Raw genomic sequence first — 24,009 nt, forward strand, 5'->3', positions numbered from 1 at the left:
CTTGTTTGTTTTCTGGAAAGTCAAGAGTTCATGAATGTTTGTTTCGGATTGATATATGCTTTTGATACGGGTATAACATGGAACTCATTCATTAATCTCTTCCGCGCTTTGGATTGATTCCCGGAAAGCCAGCTTGGGCTCAGGTTCCTATTCCCACGACAAATGCCGTCGACATTAAATGATGAAAAATATGTCTTATGAAGTAAGGGCCGCAACTGGTGGGGGGGGGGGAAGGAGAAGACGCGTCTGCTGGACCAGAATGGCACCCAATTCCCCTTCCCCTTTAACTTCTTCTTCTATATTCCAAGGGGCACCGAAATTCCGGCTAGCCCGGGTGACAAGTAAGTTATCCAGTTGCGGCCCTCGTAATGTTCCATATTGAAGTATCGTCTATAGACCAGTGTTTCTCAACCTTCTTCAGCCCATGACCCCCCGTTAGATCACATTTTCTTCCAGTGGCCCCCGCCTGTTTTATTTAGAGAGGGCCCCCCCCCCCAATCTTCATCTAAGATCCAGATAATTTATACTTATCGAATTTAATCAAAATTAAATTTATAATGAGCCTAAATTGTATAAATGAGATTGATCTTTGGAATACTGGGCCAGGCACGTATCCAGAAGGTTGGTGACCATCCCTCCCAAGAGCTGAATTATTTGTAAACTACAGGACGATCCACAACGAACCTACACAATAAAAATCGATTTTCCGAGACATCATCCTATATCCATGCCTACCCTGGGGTAGAGTTCAGTAAGCTTTCTTCTTGTGGGGGGGGGGGGGTTTATGCATGATCGTCTCAATATTATGGGTCTTCTGGAAGTGATGTACTGGTTCTTGGGTCCCATACATAGCGCTTGAGAATAACAGTTTACATATTTATATACTTACATTCAAAAATCATATATTACCAGATCTCATCGTGTAGGCCCGGCCCCTATGGATACCATGGATATGAAGGGCCATCTTCATTACTTATCATGGTTCTTTCTTTCTTTCATTTAATTCCTCTTAGAACATCTCAGGACCGCAAGGAGGCAATATAGTCTCAGGTTGAGAACCTCAGGTCACATGGCTCTCTCGTTGTCCTCGGATATTCTAAAGAAGCCAAGGCTGGAAATTAAGTAGAAGAGTAGCCACCACAGGTGGCTGGGGGGGGGGGGGGGGCACAAAGAACTATGAAGAAAAAATCAGATGTGAAGAAATGAAGTTTTCAAGTGAAGTACGATGGATAGATAAATTGTGAACAATTTCAGAATCCAGCAAAACTGCACATAATAATAATACGGAGTCATCTTCTATAAATAGGCCCATTTATGCATGGCCCGTGGGAAAACTCATATCCTTAGAAATCCTACATGATGAGTTCCGGCACTGAAATATCTGAGAGTAAAATAGCTTTTACCCACCCAACCTACTGGGTCTCGGAACATACATTTGCGTTGGGGCTCATGATTTGAGACAGTGGCGTAGGTCTCCTTCTCTAAGGAGGAAGCTCACTAAAATCTAACCAAGGGGTTCAGAGATCAATCTTATTTTTGCTCCCTATAAATTTGTTTAAAAAGCACATTCGGTAAGAAGAAAGGGTTCGGCTGCTGGGTGAAGAAAGGGGGGCGGGCCCTAGGTAAGAACAGGGACCAAGAGAACATAATATGACCGAATGAAGGGAGCCGTTCGCCCCTCCCCGGAGCTAACCAAAAATTGGAAAAAAATTAAAATATCAAAAGAAAATGCCTTTTATACCTTATTTTAATCAATTTCAGTTGATTTAAATGCTTTTTGAAGGGTGGTAACTCAAAATTTCTTTGGAAAATTTTTTTTTGCGCTCCCTCCAAAAGTCGATCCTTCGTATACCCGATCCTTCGAAAAATTAAGAAACATTGGTCTATATAGACTCCAATTCATCAGCCAAGAATAGGATGAAGACAGATGTATTGGTCAATATAAAGTCTCTGTTATTATACGTTGTAGAAACTTGAAAAAAAAAATGATTATAACAGCCGCTGAAAAGCCATTTGGGATATGTTACAAGAAGGCATGAAAAATCGATGGTTTGAAACCATAGTTTGTTTATTTAAAAGAATCTAGTATCTACTAAGTAGGTTGAGAAATATTCTCTGAATGTCTTTGTCTAGTGAAGATGAGAAAGCGGGGACATCGCTCAAAGACGAAGAGGACACTTTTGGCTCACTCGTTGAACGCTTCCGATCCACGACCGTCGTCGAAGACAAACGGTCGGCCATCCAGGCCATTAGGGAACGACTATCTACGGTTGGACCGGAATCTCTCGCCCTTGAAAAACGTGTAATCGATTGCGGCTTTGTGAGGGATTTAGCCCGCTGTCTCGAAAGATACAATAACCCACCGTTGTTGGTCGAGTGCATGCGCGTCATCTCAATAATTGCTTCCGGCGATTCCAGCCATAGGAGATCCGTCATCGACACCGAAGTCGTTCCACACCTCTTGGATTTCACGAGGTGTACATCAAGCGGCGTGCCTGAGCAAGCCTTCCTCGCGCTGAGTGAGATCGTCGGCAATCAACGCAATTTCTGGGTCAAAGCGATAGAACTCCGCGTATTACCAGACATATTCATCTGCGTGAGGACCGATTCGCCACTGCCAGTTCTGCGGGCCGTTAGTTGGATAATCAACTTCATCTCGTGCTCCCCAGAACATATGCCACGCCAGATTGTCGTCCCTCAATTGATTCCCTTCATACGGAGATTCCTTCAGAACACGGACGCGATCGTCTTGATCGAGACGTTGGGTGCCATCTCGAATCTTTGCCAATCTGATTTTCGAACTCGTCGGATGCTGAGAGACTCTCACATAACGAATCATCTACTTCCTCTCGTCCAGCGGAATCACATAATTAATTATCCCGGTAACATAGAAATATCTATGGAGGCCCTGAGGGCATTCAACAACGTCAACAGAGATGAACCCACCTCCCCTAACAAGATGAACGCTGACGCTCTGTGCATTCTCCCCGAGATTCTCACGCAATCGAGAGAGACTATTTCTAGGGAAGCTATCATGTTCATGTTCATCACAAGAGCGAGGAGCCGACACCAAATACAAGCCCTCATAGACGCGGGTTCACTTCCACTCATCGCCAACAACCTGGAGAGCGACGATGTGTATTTGAGACGCCAGGCCGTTCGAGCGGTTCGCTGTTTCGCCGAAAACGGCAACAATGCCCAGTCATTCTACCTTTTCCGTGCGGGCATGATACCAAGACTGTGCAGGTTACTGACTGATCCGGATCCAATCATACTTCGGAACTCTTTGCGTGCCATAAAAAACATCGCCGAATCGTTATTGCTCCACCAACGCGATATCGGGTTCCAAATCGAAGCTAGTGGCGCGATCGACGTGTTGAAAAGTCTCCGGGGTCACGAATGTGAGATCGTTAGAAACTCTGTGATCTGGATGACCGAATGGTTCTTCCCAGAAATTAAACAAGCTCTTGGGAATCTAGGGGAGGAGCGTCCATCTTCGAATGAGTAAATATACTGCACTTGTAATTAGTGACTGTACAGCTGAGCCAGTACAACAAGATTTGAGATATAGGATGCTCGAAATTCCGGAATCTTTCGGCCGTACCCAGCACTAAAGTTTGTCGATGGTCGTGTCAGAGAACGGCAAATTATCATTACATCATGACCGCATGTAGAAGAAACTCCACGCAAAGTTGGACCTCTACCAATGATAACGGGGACAATATAAAAAGAGAAATATGTCTTCAGAGCCGAAGGTATTACATTTGCCGAATTTGACAAAAACAAGGGTATATTCAATACTAATTGTGGAAATGAAATATTTTTCAATTTTTCAGTCCTGTTCTTTGGTATGTGATCTCTGTAACATTTTTTTATTCATGCGACAAAAAATTAGCGAATTTCTCTTAATATATTGAGTTTTTTAAAGCTTAGAAATCAAACGCTAAGACCTAATAATGGATGCTGAATTTTCGAGGCGGAATATATGGGAATTTCGAAAGATTTTTCAGAAACTCTTCGGTGTATGGCGTCCAAAGATACGGGCGGGCTCAACAAGCGATGATGACGACGTCACTCTGGGCCTCGGTAATGGCGGTGGCTACGCATTCGCTGTTGTTATGCATAAGAACCATTATTTCTTAAAAAAGATTCGATTTATTATTTTCCGTTTTTATTATTGGTACGTGGACACCTACTAGATATTCTCGTCTTTGTGAAGTAAGTGAAACCTTAACAATTTTTTTTTTTACGATTTCCGAGGCATCGTCGGCCATCACCGAGCTCACAAGGGTTGCCAATTTTAGTGATGAGCCCACCAGTATTTCTAGGCTTCCTACTTCAGTGAGAAGCCAACGAAACGTAGAAGTACCAATCAAATATAGTGATATCTCGGCTAATGAATGTTTTAAATAAAGAAGATACTTATATTTTTGCCTCGGCTAACGAATGTGGATTCAGCAAACTAACATTTTCGTTGATATGCATGCATGCATGCGCTAGCATAAAGCAGTCACGTCATGAGCTGAATTTTCGCACCGAACATCATCAGCATTACTGTCCACTTGAGCCCAATAAACTCATATCCACCTTAGAACCTTTTTCTAGATGCACCGTCACTTCTTTTTCTGAAAGTTTTTGAATCATTTCATGTAAAATGAATTAAGCTAATAGAAAGCACATTGGAAAAGTTTTTCTGAGCAAGCGTTATTTTTAGTTTAAGACTCTTAGCAGCAAACTGAACAGTCTGGACATTTTAGGGCTCATCTCCTCCACCTGCATGTATCAGAACAGAAATGAGCCGACCAAAACAAAAATCGATTGGGACACCTAAGAACTCGACTGGGTTGTGTCAACGCTAGTAGACAAAAGCTGGTAATGATTGTGTACATAGTGTAAAATGAAATTATGTCTTCCCAGTACCTTAACTGCCTGTAAATTCTAACTTATCCAATTTTGAATCTTTTCATTTTAAGTCAATTTTTGTCTTTTTTTACTGTGATTTTTCGGTGTTTTATAAAACTTATCTTCAAATTTTGGGCCGTACCTGGAACGAATTGAATGACTTTACATAGAAACCTACGGTAAATCACGTTTCGGTTTACAAAGACAAAGATTTCGGTTAAAGAACGTGAACAAATCATCTTCGTTAGTCTAGGTATGACTGTATACCAATCGGATTTTAATCCTCAAATAATGAAAATTTTCCACGGATTCCACAGAAACGATTGTAAAATGTTTTTTAGAAAACTCTTCCGTGTCAGGGATAGCCAAAATAAAATTTGAAATGTACACATTTTAAAGGTACTCCTGGGTTGAACCAGGGACGCCTTTACCAGATGCAAGGCCAGGTGCAAAAATAATAGCAGGGTACAAGTGCATCTCAACAATTTCGGGAGAAACTAATTAAATTTTACATCAATTTGGGATTCTCTTTTGCCCCGACTGCAAATTTTATTTTGAGGAGAGGGATCGGCATCTATTATTTCAGAATATAAAGGAATGCTGAGAAATATCCATACAAAAAAGATTTTGAACACACAATTAAATGTAAATTAACTGAAAAATTCATGAAAATTTAGCACAGAGTTAATTTTAAACTAATGAGAAGCAATTCCCGAAACTAATGAAAATTTTGGACCTGTGAATTAAAAAAGTTGAAAGAAATAATTATATGGAACTGGTGAAAGAATAATTAAAGAATTGAGGAAACTTCAAACATAACTGAAGAAATAATTTCAGAATATATATATAGGGAAAATTCAGAATTTATGGAAGATGGATGGAAGAATTTATGGATCATGTACACGCGAGAGTACATGAGTCCCTGCTTATATTCCTCGCAAAACTTAAAAATTTCTAGATACTTTCCAGAGAAAACAGCAGTTGCGTTAAGAAAAGAATTTGGAATAGACAATCGATCTACCCGGCCTTGAAAACGGACGCAATGTTGCTGCCAAGACCGAAACGACAAAGCCACCAGTGAGGATTGAACTCACGACCCCTGGTTTACGAGACCAGTGCTCTAACCACTGAGCTATGGTGGCCGCAGTGAACGCGGAGCCAGTAACCATACGTCTGGCACTATTTACTTTTAAGCTTGGATCTTAGATCTATTTAAAACTTTAAAATTACTAAAATAAAGCTTTAGCAAAGTTCTACAATGTTTTTAGCCCTTGATTAACTTTGAATCCGACCATTTTAGCTCTATGTAGCCCTTATGTGCTTAGGCGTGGATGTGTTGTTAATTCTAGGGCTGGGAATCGATTAAAATGTTTGTGGTTAATCAAAAAATCTTAATCGATTAATCGAACTTTAATCAAATATTCTCAAATGCTATTCATTCATAGCAACGCAGTGTTGATAACTATCCGTATAATATTAAAATTGATGCTATAAAAATATATTCTATCCATTTCACGGAGGAAACTACAAGTCTTGGGCTATCTGATAAATTATAAAGAAACTATTTTGATAATAACTGGAAGTAGTGAACAATCCACTAGTGATTCGGAAGTGGAATCTGAAACGGATGCGGGTTCCATATAGAGGGGCGCACTTGGGCTCCTAAACCATAACATTTGAGTAATACACCCTGTATAATTTATGAATGTTTTTGTATATACAATTTCATAGTATGATGGTGGTTTAGTAACCTTGAATATTGTATGAGCTCATTATGGCATTTGTTGTGAATATGTGACGTACATAGTAATATTTATGTGTATCAACAATTATTATAAAAATGGGAATTTATATTTTGTAATTAGCGTATATTATGTAAATATATTATATAAATATGTGTGGGTAATTCAAATGTGATCGCTGCCACCCAGCACTGTGAACAGGGGCTGTGTTTGATTGTTCCCGCCGCACTTTTATAGTAAGATAGTAATTTGTAACCTTGAATATATATTTGTATGAGCTCATGGTGATATTTGTGCCCAATACTACCTTCATAGAGTAATGTTTTTGTGCATTCCCAATAGTATAAAAAAGGGAAATTTTTGTAAAGTAAATAATATATGCATGTAATTAAAATGTGAATGCCCAGCACTGTCAACGGAGGCTCTGTTTGATTATTCCCGTTGCAGTGTAGGCTCTGTGTGAATTCTGTGTGTGTGTGTGTGTATATTGCATATTCTGCAATAGGACAGGCAAAACTGCTCAGCACTGTGGACGGAGGCTTTGTTTCTTCGTTTCCCGTCACAGTCGAGGCGCTGTATATATGTAATTTGTATACATTGTGTATTGTGTATTTTGATCATTCTCAAAGCTCTCCCACTTCAACTTGCCAGCTTCTTCCTCTTCTTTCTTGCCCACAAGTCTTTTCCACATTTCTTTCGGAATCCCAGGTTGCGGTCTCCGGCCCTTATGTGCCACTGGGCTCACGTGCAATTTTTCTCCCTAGTCATTGGATTCAGTCACCCATTTTTGTCAAATGGCTTGTATGTTGCATTGGTTGATGGCTGTCTTCCTGGGGAGAACGACGCGAGTAATTCGAAACTTGCGGGCACGGGGCAAGGGGAGCCACCACTATAAATCTTTGCTAACTTTTCCGACACAACTCTGCCTCTTTTGAGGGAACGGAAGTAAGGTGCTTTGCATCAGTCCGGGGTTGTGAGCGGTTCTATCTATCTATCTATCCATCCATTTCACGCATCTACCCATTGAGTCTTATGTAAATAAATATAGAAATAGATTAAAGAGGCCTCTATACAAATAGAGGCCGCTCGCTTGAAGCTATTTGATATAGTCTCCCTTACGCCAGAAACATGAATGTGCAAATTTCTAGACCATGGAAATCCCTTTTGAATACTACTCTAAGAAAGTTGTTCTCCTAAAATGTTTTGTGTAAAATGCGTTTCAATAGGGGATACGCATTTGCGTTTCTGTCAAAACTTGGCAAAATGAGTGATCCAACCAGCTGATAAACCCAAAAGCGAAAATTTGCACATTCATGTCCTTGGCATAACGGGGACGATATGCTGAATGTGCTTGTCATATCTTGGAATTCATATATTAAATCCTGTCTGTTTTTTTAATAGGTTAGTTTAGAAATCATCACTAGTTTTCATTGAATCGACTTGTGTTTCTTCGTGTCGAAAAACTTGATCAAAATATTGATTCAAATATTTTTAAATACGATCAATCATCCGAGATGTTATGTACACAAACATAATTTAGGACATTTAATCGGTTTAGTCAAGTAAATGAAGTTATATTTTAAACTTTTAATGAAAATTTTGATCAGATTGATCGAGTCAATTAACTCCGCTAAAATTGTTAACTGCGATTAGCAATTGATCGATTAACCGACCCGATTAATCGATTAATCGGATCAGACCAACCCTAGTTAATTCATCAGGAGTAAAGAAGACACAAATGTCTGAACCAGTATTTGTGACTGTTTTATAATGCAGTCAGGACTGTAACTGGGGGGGGGGGGGTGTCAATCAGGTGGGTCTGGTGTCCCGGTTGCCGGACCAGAGAGGACCGCAAATCCGCAAATTTCGTTAGTTAACCTATCCTTCAACATCATAAGGGGGGACGCCAAAATACGTGCTTGCTTTGGCTGACCAAGAGTTTTTAGTTGCGGCCCAACTTTTTAGTTTTTCCCGAGTCTCTCTAGGAAAAGCGTTGCTGGTACCTTCTATCATTGCCATTTTACCATTACATTCTGCAGCATGGCCTTAGGCTAGGATCTTTGACCAGCCCATCTACAGTGAATTTATAGCATGGAAAAAAATTGTGAGAATCGTTCCAGGGTTGGAGCTCTGTCAGCCCCACCCATAGTCGCCCTTAGGAAAGTGCGACAGGTGCCATCGCACCGTCCTCCCCCTCCCCCGGTTTGGGGGGAGGGCTCGCAGCACTTTACGGTACTACTGTTCGTACATGCTCCCTATACGTTAGAGGATGCTATTGGAATGTTAACGTGGGAATGTGTGTGGTTCTCAAGGTACTAGAAATAAAAAAATAATATATACAAGTATAGGCAAACTTGGCTAATTCGAACAATTGGATATTTCGAATTTTAGAAATACCCCCTTGCTTTCCTATCAATTTAATGTTTAAATTACCTGTTTAATTCGATCTTTTTCCCAAATGTTTTGTACAATTCGAAGTTTTATTTGGGTATGCCATTTTTGCAGAGAAATATATATTTTATCTGAATTTCTTTCTAACTTGCTCATATTTTTCTTCATTCCGTGATTTACTGATCTTTTCCGAAATAAAACATGAGGAAAACATTTAAAAACTTACAATTAACCAAATATGAATTTTTTTTTGGTTGTGACTGGAAATAAGAAGCAATGCTTTCGTTATCAGTCCCACGCACATTGGCTTTTGTCTTTTCGCTGGCAGCTGGTATTTTACCGGATGACTTCATCAGCACCTGCCAATGTCTGCAGATGCAAATGCGACTACACTGTAAATACGAAGTTTTGTGTGTTAGTGGTAATCGCTTCCCCACAAACGGAATGTTTTCTAAGCTGGAGTGCTGAACCTAATTTGCCACTTGTCTGGTAAAATGTGTTGGAAATTCATGGCCTCTCTGACATTGCTTGTTCATTTTAGAACACCAATGTAGTTTTTTTTTATGAATATATATCTGTGATGATGTGTGAATCTTTGGATGCCGATTCCCATCCCTACTAAATATATAACATCTGGGCTAAGGAGCCCCGAAATTATTTTTGCACTGGGCCCTCCAACCCGTGTCTGATAAGGGCAGTTCTGGCAACGTCTTTGTTGATTTGTTGCAGGTGTGGGGGCATAGTTGAATGCACGCTCATTTGACTTTTGAGCAAGAATTCTCAGTGAACAAAAAATAGCTACAATAATCAAAATACCAGCAGGTACCGGCTAATAGTCGGTATCATATTTTTCACGATTAGAATGCCGTTTCATAAAACACTATGCGAAAACTTGAAGCTATTGCAAACGATATTTTGATGTCTTTTCTACGAATTATTCCGTTTTTTCAAATGTAATCAATTTAAAAATATATATATATTAATTTATACCGTAATGTTTTGAAAGTTATACGTCAGGATACTCAATACCAGAGAACCTAATAAAATCGAAAAACAATAACGAAATGAAGAAAAAACCAAACGTAAAGATTTTCATTGTGGCGCCATCTAGGTCATTTGATCGTCATTTTCAATAACGTAAACCAAACATTCGAAGAAGTCTTATAATAAAGAGAGGGGAAAAAGAACCCTTATATATATATATATATATATATATAAATTTATTTCGAATACTCATTATATTTCCAGGATTATTATGTTATTTTACGTTCACTCAAAGGGTTAATTAGATCAACTCAATCAGTGAAATTTAGTAAAATTTTGAATTTTATGCTCTCTACCGCGAGGCTTCGTGTCATATGTCGACAAATTCGGTCCAGATAATTCTGGAAATTTTGTCATTATAACCGAGGTGTCGTTTAACCAAGGCTGACGTTTTCGAGACCTTTCAAGTGAGGAAAAATATAATCAAATGCAAACAAATGGCGCGCATAGTTGTTGTTTTGAGAAAAAGGTGATCATTAGAGCCCGGATTATATGCACTAAAAAGTGGCAAAATGTGCTCAAAAAATATGTAAATATGCACTTAAAATACAAAATGTGCACTTAAAATGTCAAAATGTGCACTTAAAATGTCAAAATGTGCACTTAAAATGTCAAAATGTGCACTTAAAATGTCAAAATGTGCACTTAAAATGCCAAAATATGCACTTAAAATGCCAAAATATGCACTTAAAATGTCAAAACATGCACTTAAAATCCCTAAATGTGCCCTTAAAATGCCAAAATGTGCCCTTAAAATGCCAAAATATGCATTAAATACTCCAGAATATGCATTAGAAATCTTGAAAAAGTCAAAAATTCCGAAGTATGTACAAAAAATGAGAAAATGTGCATTAAAAAAATTACCATGCAAAAAAAAGCAGATGTGTTTTTAAAATGCATCTTTTCTACTTTTAGTTCGTTGTAGTTGCTCAATAACGAAAATACCAGTAACAAAAAAATTTCGACACTATTTCTAAAAAAACTTTAACACGACATATCTCTAGAAATAGCCTTACAATAAAACGGCTAATATTCGTAAAATACTTTATAAATATGTATTAATTCACTAAATTTCACCTGCGGGAAAAAAATCGATATTATAAAAATATTTATTTGAAAAATTATAAAAAAAAATTGAGTGAGCCTTCAAAACATAAAGTAAACCTTCAAAATATGCACTTATACTGAAAATTCTTTGATTTTATGCATTTATATGCATTAATGCTAAAAAAGGTCAAAATATGCAAAAGCATATGCACATATGCATTTGCATATAATCCGGGCTCTAGTGATCATATGCGATCGGAAAAAGTACGGGATAATGCCAATCCTAGATAAAAAATGTCGCCAATTGTTCACCAATTGCCGATTCTTGTTTATACATAACTCTTGGCGAGAAATGCAATGTTACAGCAAGTCTGTTATCATTTGAAATATATTTCACTGGGGAAAAATGAACACGATCAGAGCTGTCTTGACAGCATCACAGTCCTCGCCCCCAGGGCAAAGTCAATTTTCTGTGGCCTTTTAGTAAGGCTACATCGCTAGAAATACCAAATACAGTCAAACCTCGTTAGTGCGTCACCCGGTTAACATGTCACTCCGCTTACTGGATCACTTTTTGGAAGTCCCAATTGTCCTCAGGCAGGAATTGGCAAGCTATGGCTTACTCCATTTAACGAGTCACTCCGCTTACCAAGTAATATTTTTGCTCTCCCAAGAGTGACTCATTAACGAGGTTTGACTGTAATTGACAAATTTGCATTCCTACTCACTGTCGGAAATTTGACCAGATCTCATTTTCATTAGGCCTATTCTGCACTTGAGGCCCCCTGGTAGGCTCATGCGTTAAGGTGGTAACGAAACACGAAAAATATTGAGATTATTATTCACATTTATGGCATAATATAATCTATAAATTACGCACAAATCACCTTCATACCCGATTTTAATAAGGGTTATAAATTAAAGTGAATTTCGTTGAAAATTAGGGCCTTTTTTAATACAAAAAAAAAGTCAAGAAAGGCAAAATTACGAAATCTTCCATATACGTGTGATATTACCCTAATTATGATAAATATGAAATATTATTCGTTATTATATAATAATAATAAATGAATAAAATGAAACAAATAAGTCAAGAGCGTGCTGTTATTATGTATAATATTTTTTTCAAGTCTAGGACGGACCAAATGGGTCCCCAAGAGCTGCATTGTGTATGTTTTGTCTTTTGTTCTGTTGTCTTTATTCATTTTATTTTGTATTCATGCATTTATGTGTGCTGTTTTGCAATTAAAAAATAATAATAATACGACAATAATGAAAAAAAGGGTCATTCTATCCCAGGTTATTACGTTTTCATTAACGTTATGGGCAAGGTTCTCTAACATTATTCTCTATGGGGAATATGTTACTTTTAACTAACTGTACGATGATATTTGTTTTCGCAAAGCAGAAAAATTTGTATACGCGTATTATAAGCGGGAAATTACGGTATTTAGCTTGTGTATGAGAGAGATTTGAAGTAGTGGAGGGATATCAATTACTCATGTACTTGCTAAATAAACAAATGTTTTTGTTGCTGTATTTTCAAGATAAGATAAGCTTTATTGACTAGTAATTCCCGTAATTCCCCTTACTTAAAAAAAAAAAACCCCGTGATTTATACAGCTCTTTTAATGTTAATTTCTGGTGTTGTGTGCGGCCAATTCAATTATTCAAGTTTTCTCTGCGATTTTGAACACTTTAATGAACTTTAATAAACGTTTTTCTCGATATATTGGGAGTACACCACGAGTCAAGTCCTCTGTAAATGTGGAGCTTAGTTCATTTTTAAAAAGTTGGGATTGGGGTCGCGGGCCACATCAGGTGAATCGAAGGACCACATGGCCCGTGGGACATGGGTTAGGCATACATGATTGAAATCAAGGGTGCTCAACCTTTTGAAGAGTGCGGGCTACTTCATTAATTTTGGAACCGTGTCGCGGTCCACTTGGGTTATCTGGAATTGTGCCGTGAGTCACCTCAGGTGATGTTAAAATGTGTCGCGAGCCACTTGAGTAATCTGGAAATCTAAAATGTTTTGGAATCTCGCTTCGAGGCACGTAAATGACCTGATAATGTGCCAAGAACTACTAAAAGTATCTATAAAAATGCCACGGACTGCTTAAGTGAGCTGTAAATTTGTCACGGGTCGCTTAAGTGAACTGGAGATGTGCCACTGGTTGCTCAAGTGATTTGTATAAATGGGTTTTGCGTCGTTTAAGTAATATGGAAACGTTCCACGGGCTACTAACGAGATTTAATAATCTTTCGTGGGCCACTTGTGTAGTTTGGTTATTTGTCGCGGGCCATATCAGATGACTCCAAGGGTGACATTTGGCTCGCAGGCCATGGGTTGAGCATATGCTACAGGTGATAACTCTAATAAACCCGTTTGAACTTCCTAAAACATAATCACGAGGTAGAAATCCTTTTTCATCAAAAATTCCTCTAAAGGAGTTTCTATTGCATAAATAATAATCAGAAAAAGTATTATTACTCTATTGCACTTCATAACAAGATTTCAAGTCCCCGCATTAGAGTCACTCCATTTAAACATTGAACGCCATGAATAATTCTCAATGAGAAAACGATACATACTACAAACACCGAAAAATAAATAAAGTAAAATAAACACTATCGATTCTTCTTCCGAATACATAGGAAAATAAATTTAAGAAGGAAAAAAAATTGGGGGGGGGGGCAATTCTGTATATTATACTTTGAATTTATTTAGGCTGTACGCGTTATGTGTTTGATATATATTTCTTTTTCATTTCCAGAACAGAATGTTCTAGATCCCAAAGGATTAATATTTTCAAAGTTCTTTTGAGGAAAAATATATTTATTTTTTGAAAAAAAGAAGTCGGTTCGGTCACGGTTCCATGGATCTACACTTTAACCGGAATCGAACAACAAGAAAATTAGATTTCTTGGAGAAAAACCATTTTTGTTCCTTGGAAAAAAAATTTGTTTTCTTCTTTTTTCAACCTCTATTTTATGTCTTGTTGTTGTTTTACATTCGCTTCGAAAACCTTCATCCTCCTAAATTCTACATTTTATATAGAATCTATCAGAGGGTTGTTTTCTTTTTTACTATGAGAATGAAGGTTTTTGGATTAGTCAGAAACAAGGTCCCCTCAGGGGTTCTTGACCTATGGATCGCGACCCGTACTTGGTTCGCAGGGGCTTCCGAGATTAGTTTTCCGGTTGATCATTTGATCATTTTTGTCGCATCACGGTCATTTTCTGCACACGAGGGCTAATTAGACCGGGACCTACAATTTATTGCCGATTCCAAACGGCAGGCTTGTTTTTTATACTCGTCGAGAGGTTGGTGCGCTAACCCCTCGATGGGGGACTCCCTGCGGTAGCAATTTTTGCTGCGGTCATGTCGCCATTTTTGTTGCACCCCTGTGTCAGGAAAGTTTTCTGACAAGGACGAACCGAGTATCGAACTCGCGATACCTCTAAACATCCTTTGGTACTTTAGGCGAGTATCTTACAGACCTGGGCTACCGCGCCCTTAGTTTTCCGGGTCCATTAATAACCAGTGGCTCTTGAGTTATGTGTTCTGACACAAATTTGATTCGCTGGGGCCTCCAAGAAGGGTCGTAGAAATTTACTTATAGCCAGGAATTCTTGCGATATTGGTCAACGCCCAAACCTGATGCGCAGGGCCTTCTGAGATGGGCCGCACGGATTCACTGAAAGTATAGAGTTGTTGAGCTACTACTACTTAACATTACATGCACCTCGTACACATTCCTCTACAGAATTTCTAACGAATTGGTACATGTGGGAATGTGTGTTCTGAGTATATGTGTGGCCCTGACGTATTTATGTTGTCAGAATTGTGCTTGCTTGAGTCGTTGAGCTACGGGTCACGACCAAATTTGATTCGCAGGAACTTCTGCGATGGGTATAATAAATGTACTCATAGCCAAGGATTCTTGAGCTATAGGCCACGACCCAAACTTGATTCAAGGGGGCTTCCGAGAAAGGTCGTACGAATCCACTTACAGCCAAGGGTTCTGAGCAAAGGATCATGACTCAAACTTGAGCAAAAGGGACGTCCGTGATAAGTCTAATAAATCCACTTACAGGGATTTTTGATCCACGACTCGAAATTTATTCGCAGGAGCTTCCTAGATGAGTCGTACAAATGCACTTGCAGCCAGGGATTCTCACGATATGGGTAATAACCCTGATTCACAGGGTGCTTTAGGGAAGAGTCGTACGAATCCACTGAAAGCCAAGAGTTTTTGTTGTTGAGTTATGGGTCACGACCCAAACTTGATTCGCAGAGGCTTTCTAGACGAGTCGTAAAAATCCACTTACAGTCCTGTTGTAACGCCGCTGTGGTGGTCGACTGGTCATAGTGACGGACTCGCATCCGGGTTCGAACCCCACCGTCGCCACAGTAGTGGTCGGCTGAAGTTGGTTTTCTGTGGTTTCCAACTTCGAGGCGCAAATTCGAGCCGATCTCCCCGTTAAAAAGTCTCGACACAGAGAGCAACAGTCCTACAAACAGTACAAATATTCAGTCACTACACATCACTCACTTCACTTCTCAGATATAGATGGCAGCTCTGAAAAATCATACACAACACTAGATACGCACTCAGACTGTTAGGTACACACACACTTACACTTCCGGCACAACTCACTAGGTAGTAAATTGCCTATGGCGATAGACCTGAGTTGTGAAAAAAAAAGTCCTGTTGTAACCCGGGTTTGATCCCCACAGTCACCACAGTGGTGGTCGGTTGAAGTTGGTATTCTGTGGTTCCCAACTTCAATGCGAGCCGATCTCCCTGTTAAAAAGTCTCGCCACAGAGAGCAACAGACCTACAAACAGTACAAATGCAATTCACTCATAACACATCACTCACTTCACCTCTGAAATATAAATGGCAGCACTGAAAAAAACACAATACTACATACGCACTCAGACTGTTAGGTACACACATACAGTTACACTTCCGGCACTACTCACTAGGTAGTAAATCGCCCAAAGAGATGGTGATAGACCTGAGTTGTGCTCGGTTTGGAAGAAAGAAATAAAGTAGAGACAATGTCAAATATGGAAGGCAAATCGCATCGCCACACTAACACAATACAATTATAACTCAGGAAACAGAAATGCGTTAGGGCCACGCAAATACACACACAACACGTTTCTGCATGTAACCAAATCGTTAGAAATTTCCCAGAGGAATGTTTACGAAGTGCATGAAGTAGGGAGTAGAGGCATTGTACAAAATAGCTTTAAATACCACTCTTCGCTCGTGTCGAGTCATTGGTAGGCAACCTGTTTGTGAAATACGTACAATTTCACTCGATGTGTGGAGGAAATGAATAATATTGTGTCGCCATCTATTAACCGAAGTTGTAACTAATTTTATGCACAGGTATATTCGAAATTTGAGGCCTGCGTATTAAACGTACCACTTGTTTCATCATTCTTGCTGTCCATTTAAAAGTTATTTTATCATAAAGTTCGGGAGTACTTTCTTGAAGCACTTTATATATTACGCTTAAAATATTTTAATATAAAATCTTTCATATCTATAGAAACGTCATCCATGTTGTAAGGTGTTGTATGTATGTATGTATGTATGTTTGTCCTTTATACAAATCTACAATTTCAGACCGAGCGTCGCAAAATTTTGCATATATACCAAACAGGACAGGGATTGAACCATAGGCTATTTTAAAATTTCGTCAGAGCTGGGAAAATTCCCGAAATGGGCAAAAAAAACCGTCGGGCAACAATGGTTCCTCGGCCCCAACAATTACTTTCGGAATATGTACTTTGGTTACCATGGTTCCCTAACAATGCGTTTCAGGCATGCATATGCTTTTACGATGGTTTGCTTCTTCTTCAATGTTGCCAGTATAACAGTGCATTCCTTCATAATGGTTTGTCACTTTTTCAATCCTCCCAGTAATTGAGGAAAACCCGGGCAGGGCCGGGTATGATGGCTAGTAGTTATTAAATTAAAAATTAACTATTTATACGGACACCCTGCTCAAAAACCCAATTACAAAGTTGTTGCCTTATCTTTCCTGAGACCAACAGGAAAAAAAAATCCGCGTCTCTAAGTGCAATATTCGCTGCATTCAAAAATCGGAGAAAATGTGGGGAAAAAACTAACGGTAAACACTTTTCTCCCTCATTTATGCTGTTCATTCCCAACTTATATTGTAAAGGGTTATATAGTTAGTAAAATGAAAATAATAACTTTTTATTTAGCCACCCTGTCCTAAAAAACGCAATTGGAAAATTGTTGCCCTGTCTCTCTTGGGGTAAAAAAAAGGGGGGAAATCGTGTTTTCAAGTGCAATGTTCGCTGGGATATTAGAATTCTAAAATCGCTGCAAATGAGGAAAAGAGCAGCATAATGAACTTGTCGGTTAATTTAAGCGGTTAATTCTTTCAGCCATTTTGAAATCCAACCATCAAAGTATAAATACTGCACTTAAAAATAAATAGAATTTTTATGGTGTGGTCAGGAGGGAAATCAGTAAATGTGATAAACAAACAAAAACGAGGCCTAAGGGGTACCTACTCATAAATAATATACTAAAAAGAGCTCATCGGGTCGAACAGGGCTCCGTCATAGAAATTATACATTGAAAAAGCTTCCGCGAGTCAGAAAAGGTTGAGAACCGCTAAAGTAGAGCATCGATTATCCGAAACAATTGGGGACAGGGGGTGTTCGGACAACTGAACATTCATGGAACAAAATTGTTCCAGCGTCATACTAGGAGCAATATGGAACAAAGAAACAGTGAAATTAAACACAAACTGTATACATTTTGTATCACGTCTAACAAATTATAGAGAACTGACTAGTCTAGTTTGACAAGTTTAAAATACCCCTTCCCCCCCTCCCCCCTATTAAAGTAAAGTAGGCCTACAGTTCAGCGCTTAGACTCGTTTTTTTTTTTTGTTTTGCCGCTAAATCTCACAAACAACCACTTCATAGTCATCTCAAGGCAGTGAATTTGCCGACTGAAACGCTTTCGGTTAACCGATGTTTCGGTTGATCAGTGTTCGGATAATCGATGCTCTACTGCAGCGGTTCTCAACCGGTGCCCCACGGAGCCCTTGGAGCTCCTTGTGCACTCTCCAGGGCCACCGCGGCCGCTCGAGTAACATATAAAAAAAATAGTAAAATTGAAAAAAAATTTAATATTTTGAAATAGTAAAAATATATTAGTAGCTTTTATGAATAATTAAAAAATTGGCCTATACGGGGCTCCGCCATAGAATTTTTTTACTCAAAAGGGCTCCGTGAGTCAAAGAAGGTTGAGAACCGCTGCTCTACTGTATTCTGGTATAGGCCAATGAATGAATGAACGCCAGGGTCTCTGCCACCGGACTTACCCCGTTGCCGAGATCTCTTCTAGCCCAGCTTCGTGGCAGAGTCTGGAACAAAGTGAGTGTGTACACCTAACAGTCTGAGTGTGTAGCCAGTGTTGTGCCTGATATTTCAGCGCTGCCATCTATACTTCAAATTGTGAGTGAAGTGTGGTGATTGAATATTTGTAACGTTGTAGGCCTGTTGCTCTCTGTGGCGAGACTTTTTAACGGGGAGATCGGCTCGCATTCACGCCTTGAAGTTGGGAACCACAGGAAACCAACTTCAGCCGACCACCACTGTGGTGCCGGTGGGGTTCGAACTCGGATCCTCGCGATGCGAGTCCTTCACTATGACAACTCGACCACCACAGCGGCTTCTGGTATAGGTCAATAAACCACGGAATAAAGAAAAGGGTGACTAAAATTTAGCTATAAATTCTGAGAAAAGAGACATTTTGCGAATGACATAATATCTTAATTAAACTGATCTCAAAGGGAATTCCTAATATTTTCAAATTACCGAAAAATTTGAATTAACAATGGAAAAAAATTGAGTTAAATTGAATAATTAATTGAAAAAAAAGGAAACTTAAATAATAAAAGAATATAATATTTCCAATAAGAGATCAATCAATCAATCTATCAAAGTTCTAGACGAAGTATAAGAAGGACATTGCACTCTCCCAATCCTTTTTTCTCGGAGGGATATGTATCGATTTTTTTCCCCAATTTTTTTTTTCAATTTTATTTAAATGCAGATTTGAATATGAAAAAATAGTATCGGAAGTTTTGTATTTTTCTTCGATGTTGGTGGCGGGATTTTGTATTTTCGGCTAGACACCGGCTAGACATCGACCGACAATCGGTGGTAGCGGAATGAATTGTGTCTCTACATCGTCAGTCTCCCGTGAGTACTGAGTAGAGAGAGAGATATATATATATGTATATATATATGATATATTTTTTTTTTTTTGTGATAATATATATGTATAGTTCGTCTACCTTTGATGCATTGAGATCAGACATGGCTGATAATCATGGCCAGTTCGGATCAAGTCTATGTATGTTTAATGCGCAACGGTAATCGATTTCTATTTCTTTTTTTGTGCATCTGGGGACGATTGAATCGTCCCGAACGTTAATCAATTTGGTCGTTAGTCTCGTTTTGAAAAACCAATATCAAGTCAGCTTGACTTTAATGAAGTCCCTAATCGGCGCGAGTGATGAATCGACCATTATTATTAATGATAAAAGCATTCAAGAGTGCGTACAAAATTATCACAATATGCAGGGTATCCTGGAAGTGCGCTAATGCAGCCTTTATCTCATCAACCGCTCATCGTAGAGGTATAGTTTCAATTTAAGAAACGCTCCTGTACAAAAATTATCCTGTACCTGTTTCGAGAGTGAAAAAACAGTGTGTGAGAAAATAAAAAACCTAAATTTTTTATACGGTTCCCATACCCGTCCTCTAACTTCCAATTAGAAAGTTGTTGCCCTGTATCTGCTATGGTAAAAAAAATTCAATGTTTCTAAGTGCCATATGCGCTGAGATATTCGATTCAAAAATCTGAGAAAAGTCGGGAAAGGAGCATTTTGTATGTCTGTCAGCTTCTGCTGTTCTTTCATAACTTTTCTCCAAATTTTAAATTCAAATACCTCAGTGAATATCGCAATTAAGAACACGGGATTTCTTTTTGTTGGGCTCAGAAAAGGCAGGGCAACAACTTCCTAATTGGATGTTAGAGGGCAAGTAGCAACTGTATAAAATTAATATTTTTTATTTTGTGACGAACTTTATTTTCCCTCTCAAAATTGTGGTAAAGGGTAATGTTTTAACACCCCCGTTTAAAGCATTTTTGAAACTATACCTCTACGACGGACGGTTGATAAGATAAAGGCAGCATTAGCAATTGCGGGATACCCTGTATAATTTCGTTCTTTTAGAAATTCTTATCACTGGCATTCATGTTGCGGTCATAATAAGATGAAATATACTGGGTGATTGCTTATAATTCCCCCTTGCCGCATTTTACTGGAGGAGCATTCATGCTGTACGGAGGTATAGGCGTTAAAATATAAAAATTAACTTTCCATCGGACACCCTGTCTTCAAAAACCCAATTAGAAAGTTGTCGTCTCTTTCTTCTCTCCTGAGTCCAACAAAGAAAATCCCACGTTTCTAAGTGCAATATTCACTAAGATATTTGAGTTAACGAATCGGGGGAAAAATTGGGAAAGAACACCATAAATAAGGGAAAGATGCGTTGTCTGTAAGTTTTTGCTGTCCTTTCCCAACTTTTCTCTAATTTTTGAATTCAAACATCTTAGTGAATATTGCACTTAAAACAGTGGTTTTTTTTTTTTTTTTGCTGTCGGGAGAGATAGATCAACAACTTTACAATTGGGATTTTGAAGACAGGGCGTCCATATAAAAAGCCATGTGGATGACGTATCTGAGGTCTACACGTTATTAGGATACTTTTCCTAATTGGAAGTATGCATCTATGATCAACGGTTCACCAGTAAAATGTGGCCTGGGACTTTCCTTACTACTCTGTATAATTTCCGTTCCGTTGGAAATTCATATTATTTGGGTTTATGCTGTGATTATAATGAGATGAAATATGGGTGAAAATGAAACAGATTGCATTGTCTCGTGCATTCTGTGTCGCTTTGACCGATAGTCGTATCGATATCAATATTTGTATAAATACTATTCAAAAAATACGTGATGGTAGTAAATATAAAACAGTAGCTGTACGGTAGTGTGGGCATCGCGCTGGACTCTCATCACAATCCAAGTTCGAACCCCGTTAACGCACAGTGGTGGTCGGCTGAAGTTGATTTACTGCGGTTATCCAACTACAAGGCGTGAATAATCGGCCTCCCACTTGAAAAAGACCCCCCCCCCCCCGCAGAGAGCTGGCAGACCTACAATACGATATCAACATAACATGAAAATTCAAGCATTCCCCCCTCCACCACACACAATATAATCAGAATCATTTGATGTGACTTCTGAACATCCGACAATTTCTTCTGAATATTAGACAAAAATAAACTAGAGTGAAATGTAATAAAATGGTTATATGAATTTACAAAGCATTTATATGATATACCTTTCAATACTTGACAATAATCTATTTAGTGAATAAATGCATTTAATTTACATAAAATATTCTTACTATTTACGAAAATAATACGATGTCCCTGCCAACACTTGCACCAGTTAACATATTCTCAAATATGCAAACCTTGAAAAAAAAAATAACATACTAAACAATATAACACTATATAAAACAAAAGACTTGTAATTGATAAATAACACTTTATTAACAAAATAAAGATTGGTTTAAACAACTAGTTTCTGAACTAATTATCATATTTAATTTCTAATATTTAATAATAAATATAAAATTATACTGTTTATGTCAAAAAAATAGAGAATTGGTCTAGCTATTCTATCAATAAACACCAATTTTTGATCTTATCTGGATAATACATCGATAGATGACGCTCGAAAGAGATAAATATTATACCACTTGCATAAGATGTCGTATGTTAATTGGGTAATTACATCTTCGTCTTCCTCGATGCTACAATTTCCAAAAGGTAGGTCGAGGACCCCCCCCCCCCATTGGGTCCACAATAACTTGCTGAGGGTTTCGCGCTAAGAAGTCTAGGACAACTATTCCAAACGGAAAACAATATTTTATGCCCGTCCTCTAGCATTCATAATTTTTATGAAAATTAATGAAAATTATCGAAGTTGATCCTTGAAATTGGAATTTAGAGAAACTCGATCCCAAAACACGTTTGATCATGGTTCTCTGGCATCTAAATCCTACGGATATCGTTATATCCAGTCTGTAGAAATCATATTTGTTTGAGAGAGTTTAAACTACGTCGGCACATAAGGAGTCCATTCTTCATGTGAAATAATGATGTTAAGAAGTTCTGGTTATAAACAAATGATCTAATATTCCATCATCAGTCTTGACAGAACACATCAATCAAGTAGTAAGTATCATTACTTAGATTTTTCGCGTGTGTTGCGCATTATGCTCATTTCCAAAAACTTCATGAAGTATAACGTACCAAACACCAGTCTTGAATCTAGCGATGATAAGATAGATGGTTCACTTTAATTTTAGAAAATTTTACGGGATCATTTCAAAATAAAGTTTAAGTGTTTCACGGTTGATGACTGTGAGATCAAATTTTCTGTCCCGAACATTTTCACGGCACCCTTGGCAATGAGGCAGAATCATAGACCAGGAGTTCTTAACCTTTTGTATTCCACGTGCCAATAAACTCCCAGTGCCAATAAATTAAGATCGCTCCCTCCGTTACAAAATAATATGATATATAAGCATAGGTTTTTAACCACCCACCTATTGGGGTTTTTTCGGAAATATCTCGGGAGAAGGCATCAGCTTGATTGATAAAACAAGAAATTTATTGTTTTGTACTGAATATTATTATGTTGGGGGGGGGGGGGTCCGTGGCTATTTATTTTATTATCTTGGGAGTCCGTGGACTTCGTCTTATTTTCATGGTGGGTCCATGGCCTTAATCGTATTGATATAAAGAAGTCCATTGGACTTAAAAAGTTAAGAATCCCGGATATACATAGTAATGCAAAAACAATGAGTTAATTGTTTTTTCAATCAAGTTCATGAATCCAAAATATGTTTAAAGATCCCAAAATGTCCATGTTAGGAACCCCTGACATAGCCCAATGTTATTGCCTAAGTGTGACCAAATGATCACATCTTTTACGGGACTTCCTCGTATTTCACGGCATTTCCACTCACCCAAATTTTTTTTTTCAAAGCTGTCCCGTTTTTTTATTGTTTTTAACGAAGCTCTCTTTAATTCATTGTCTTCACTGAAATCCCGGTTACACTGATTAGAAAAAACTAGTAATTATTGATATAAATATTCAGCTCACATGCACACAGTATTTTAACTTTTTTTTTAAATGAAATGAATTTCATTTCATTGAATTTCAATGATTTTCAATGATTTTCATTTCATTGCAGATTAGAGACAGACGCGAGTAATTCGAAACTTGCGAGCATGGAGCAAGGGAGCCACCACTATAAATGTTTGCTACCTTTTCCGACACAACTCTGCCTCTTTTGAGGTAACGAAAGTAAGGTGCTTTGCATCAGTCCGGGGTTGTGAGTGGTTCTATCTATCTATCATTGCAGATTCATTGAATAGCTTAGCCTTTTATTCTCCGCCGAAATGAAATTTTCTTGATCACATCTGGGGATTTTATAACCGAGTCCCTTACCATGACAATTTTTTATAAGAAGCTTCTCTTACTCACAAAAGTCATTTATCTAAGACTCCCTTGCCCTAAAATCATTCACCCGCTGCTTCCTTTCTTTGATGATTTATTCACTAACTTGCTGTCCCAGTTGACCATAATCCAGCGGCGTTTTTCAGGTAGTAACAGCTGTAGCAAAATTCAAGTCTTGTTTTTATTATTATGTAGCCGCATATCT

At 38.3% G+C, this 24,009-nt stretch overlaps 1 protein-coding gene and 1 non-coding gene across 2 annotated transcripts; one reads left to right on the top strand and one right to left on the bottom strand.

Annotated features, from left to right (window-relative positions):
- The first annotated feature begins 2,119 nt into the window (after positions 1 to 2,119).
- Positions 2,120 to 3,508, top strand: LOC149089988 (uncharacterized). The gene has a single exon (XM_089235087.1). The coding sequence runs from the start codon at positions 2,120 to 2,122 to the stop codon at positions 3,506 to 3,508; it is 1,389 nt and encodes a 462-aa protein (XP_089091213.1).
- A 2,463-nt stretch (positions 3,509 to 5,971) lies between these two features.
- TRNAT-CGU (transfer RNA threonine (anticodon CGU)) lies at positions 5,972 to 6,044 on the bottom strand. The gene has a single exon. It is a non-coding gene; the product is annotated as a tRNA-Thr (tRNA).
- Between the last annotated feature and the right edge of the window lie 17,965 nt (positions 6,045 to 24,009).

Source organism: Pholcus phalangioides, unplaced genomic scaffold (genome assembly GCF_987345545.1).
Source record: "Pholcus phalangioides strain wild (caught in Gottingen) unplaced genomic scaffold, Ppha-v1.0 ptg000001l_1, whole genome shotgun sequence".
Lineage (NCBI taxonomy): Eukaryota > Metazoa > Arthropoda > Arachnida > Araneae > Pholcidae > Pholcus > Pholcus phalangioides.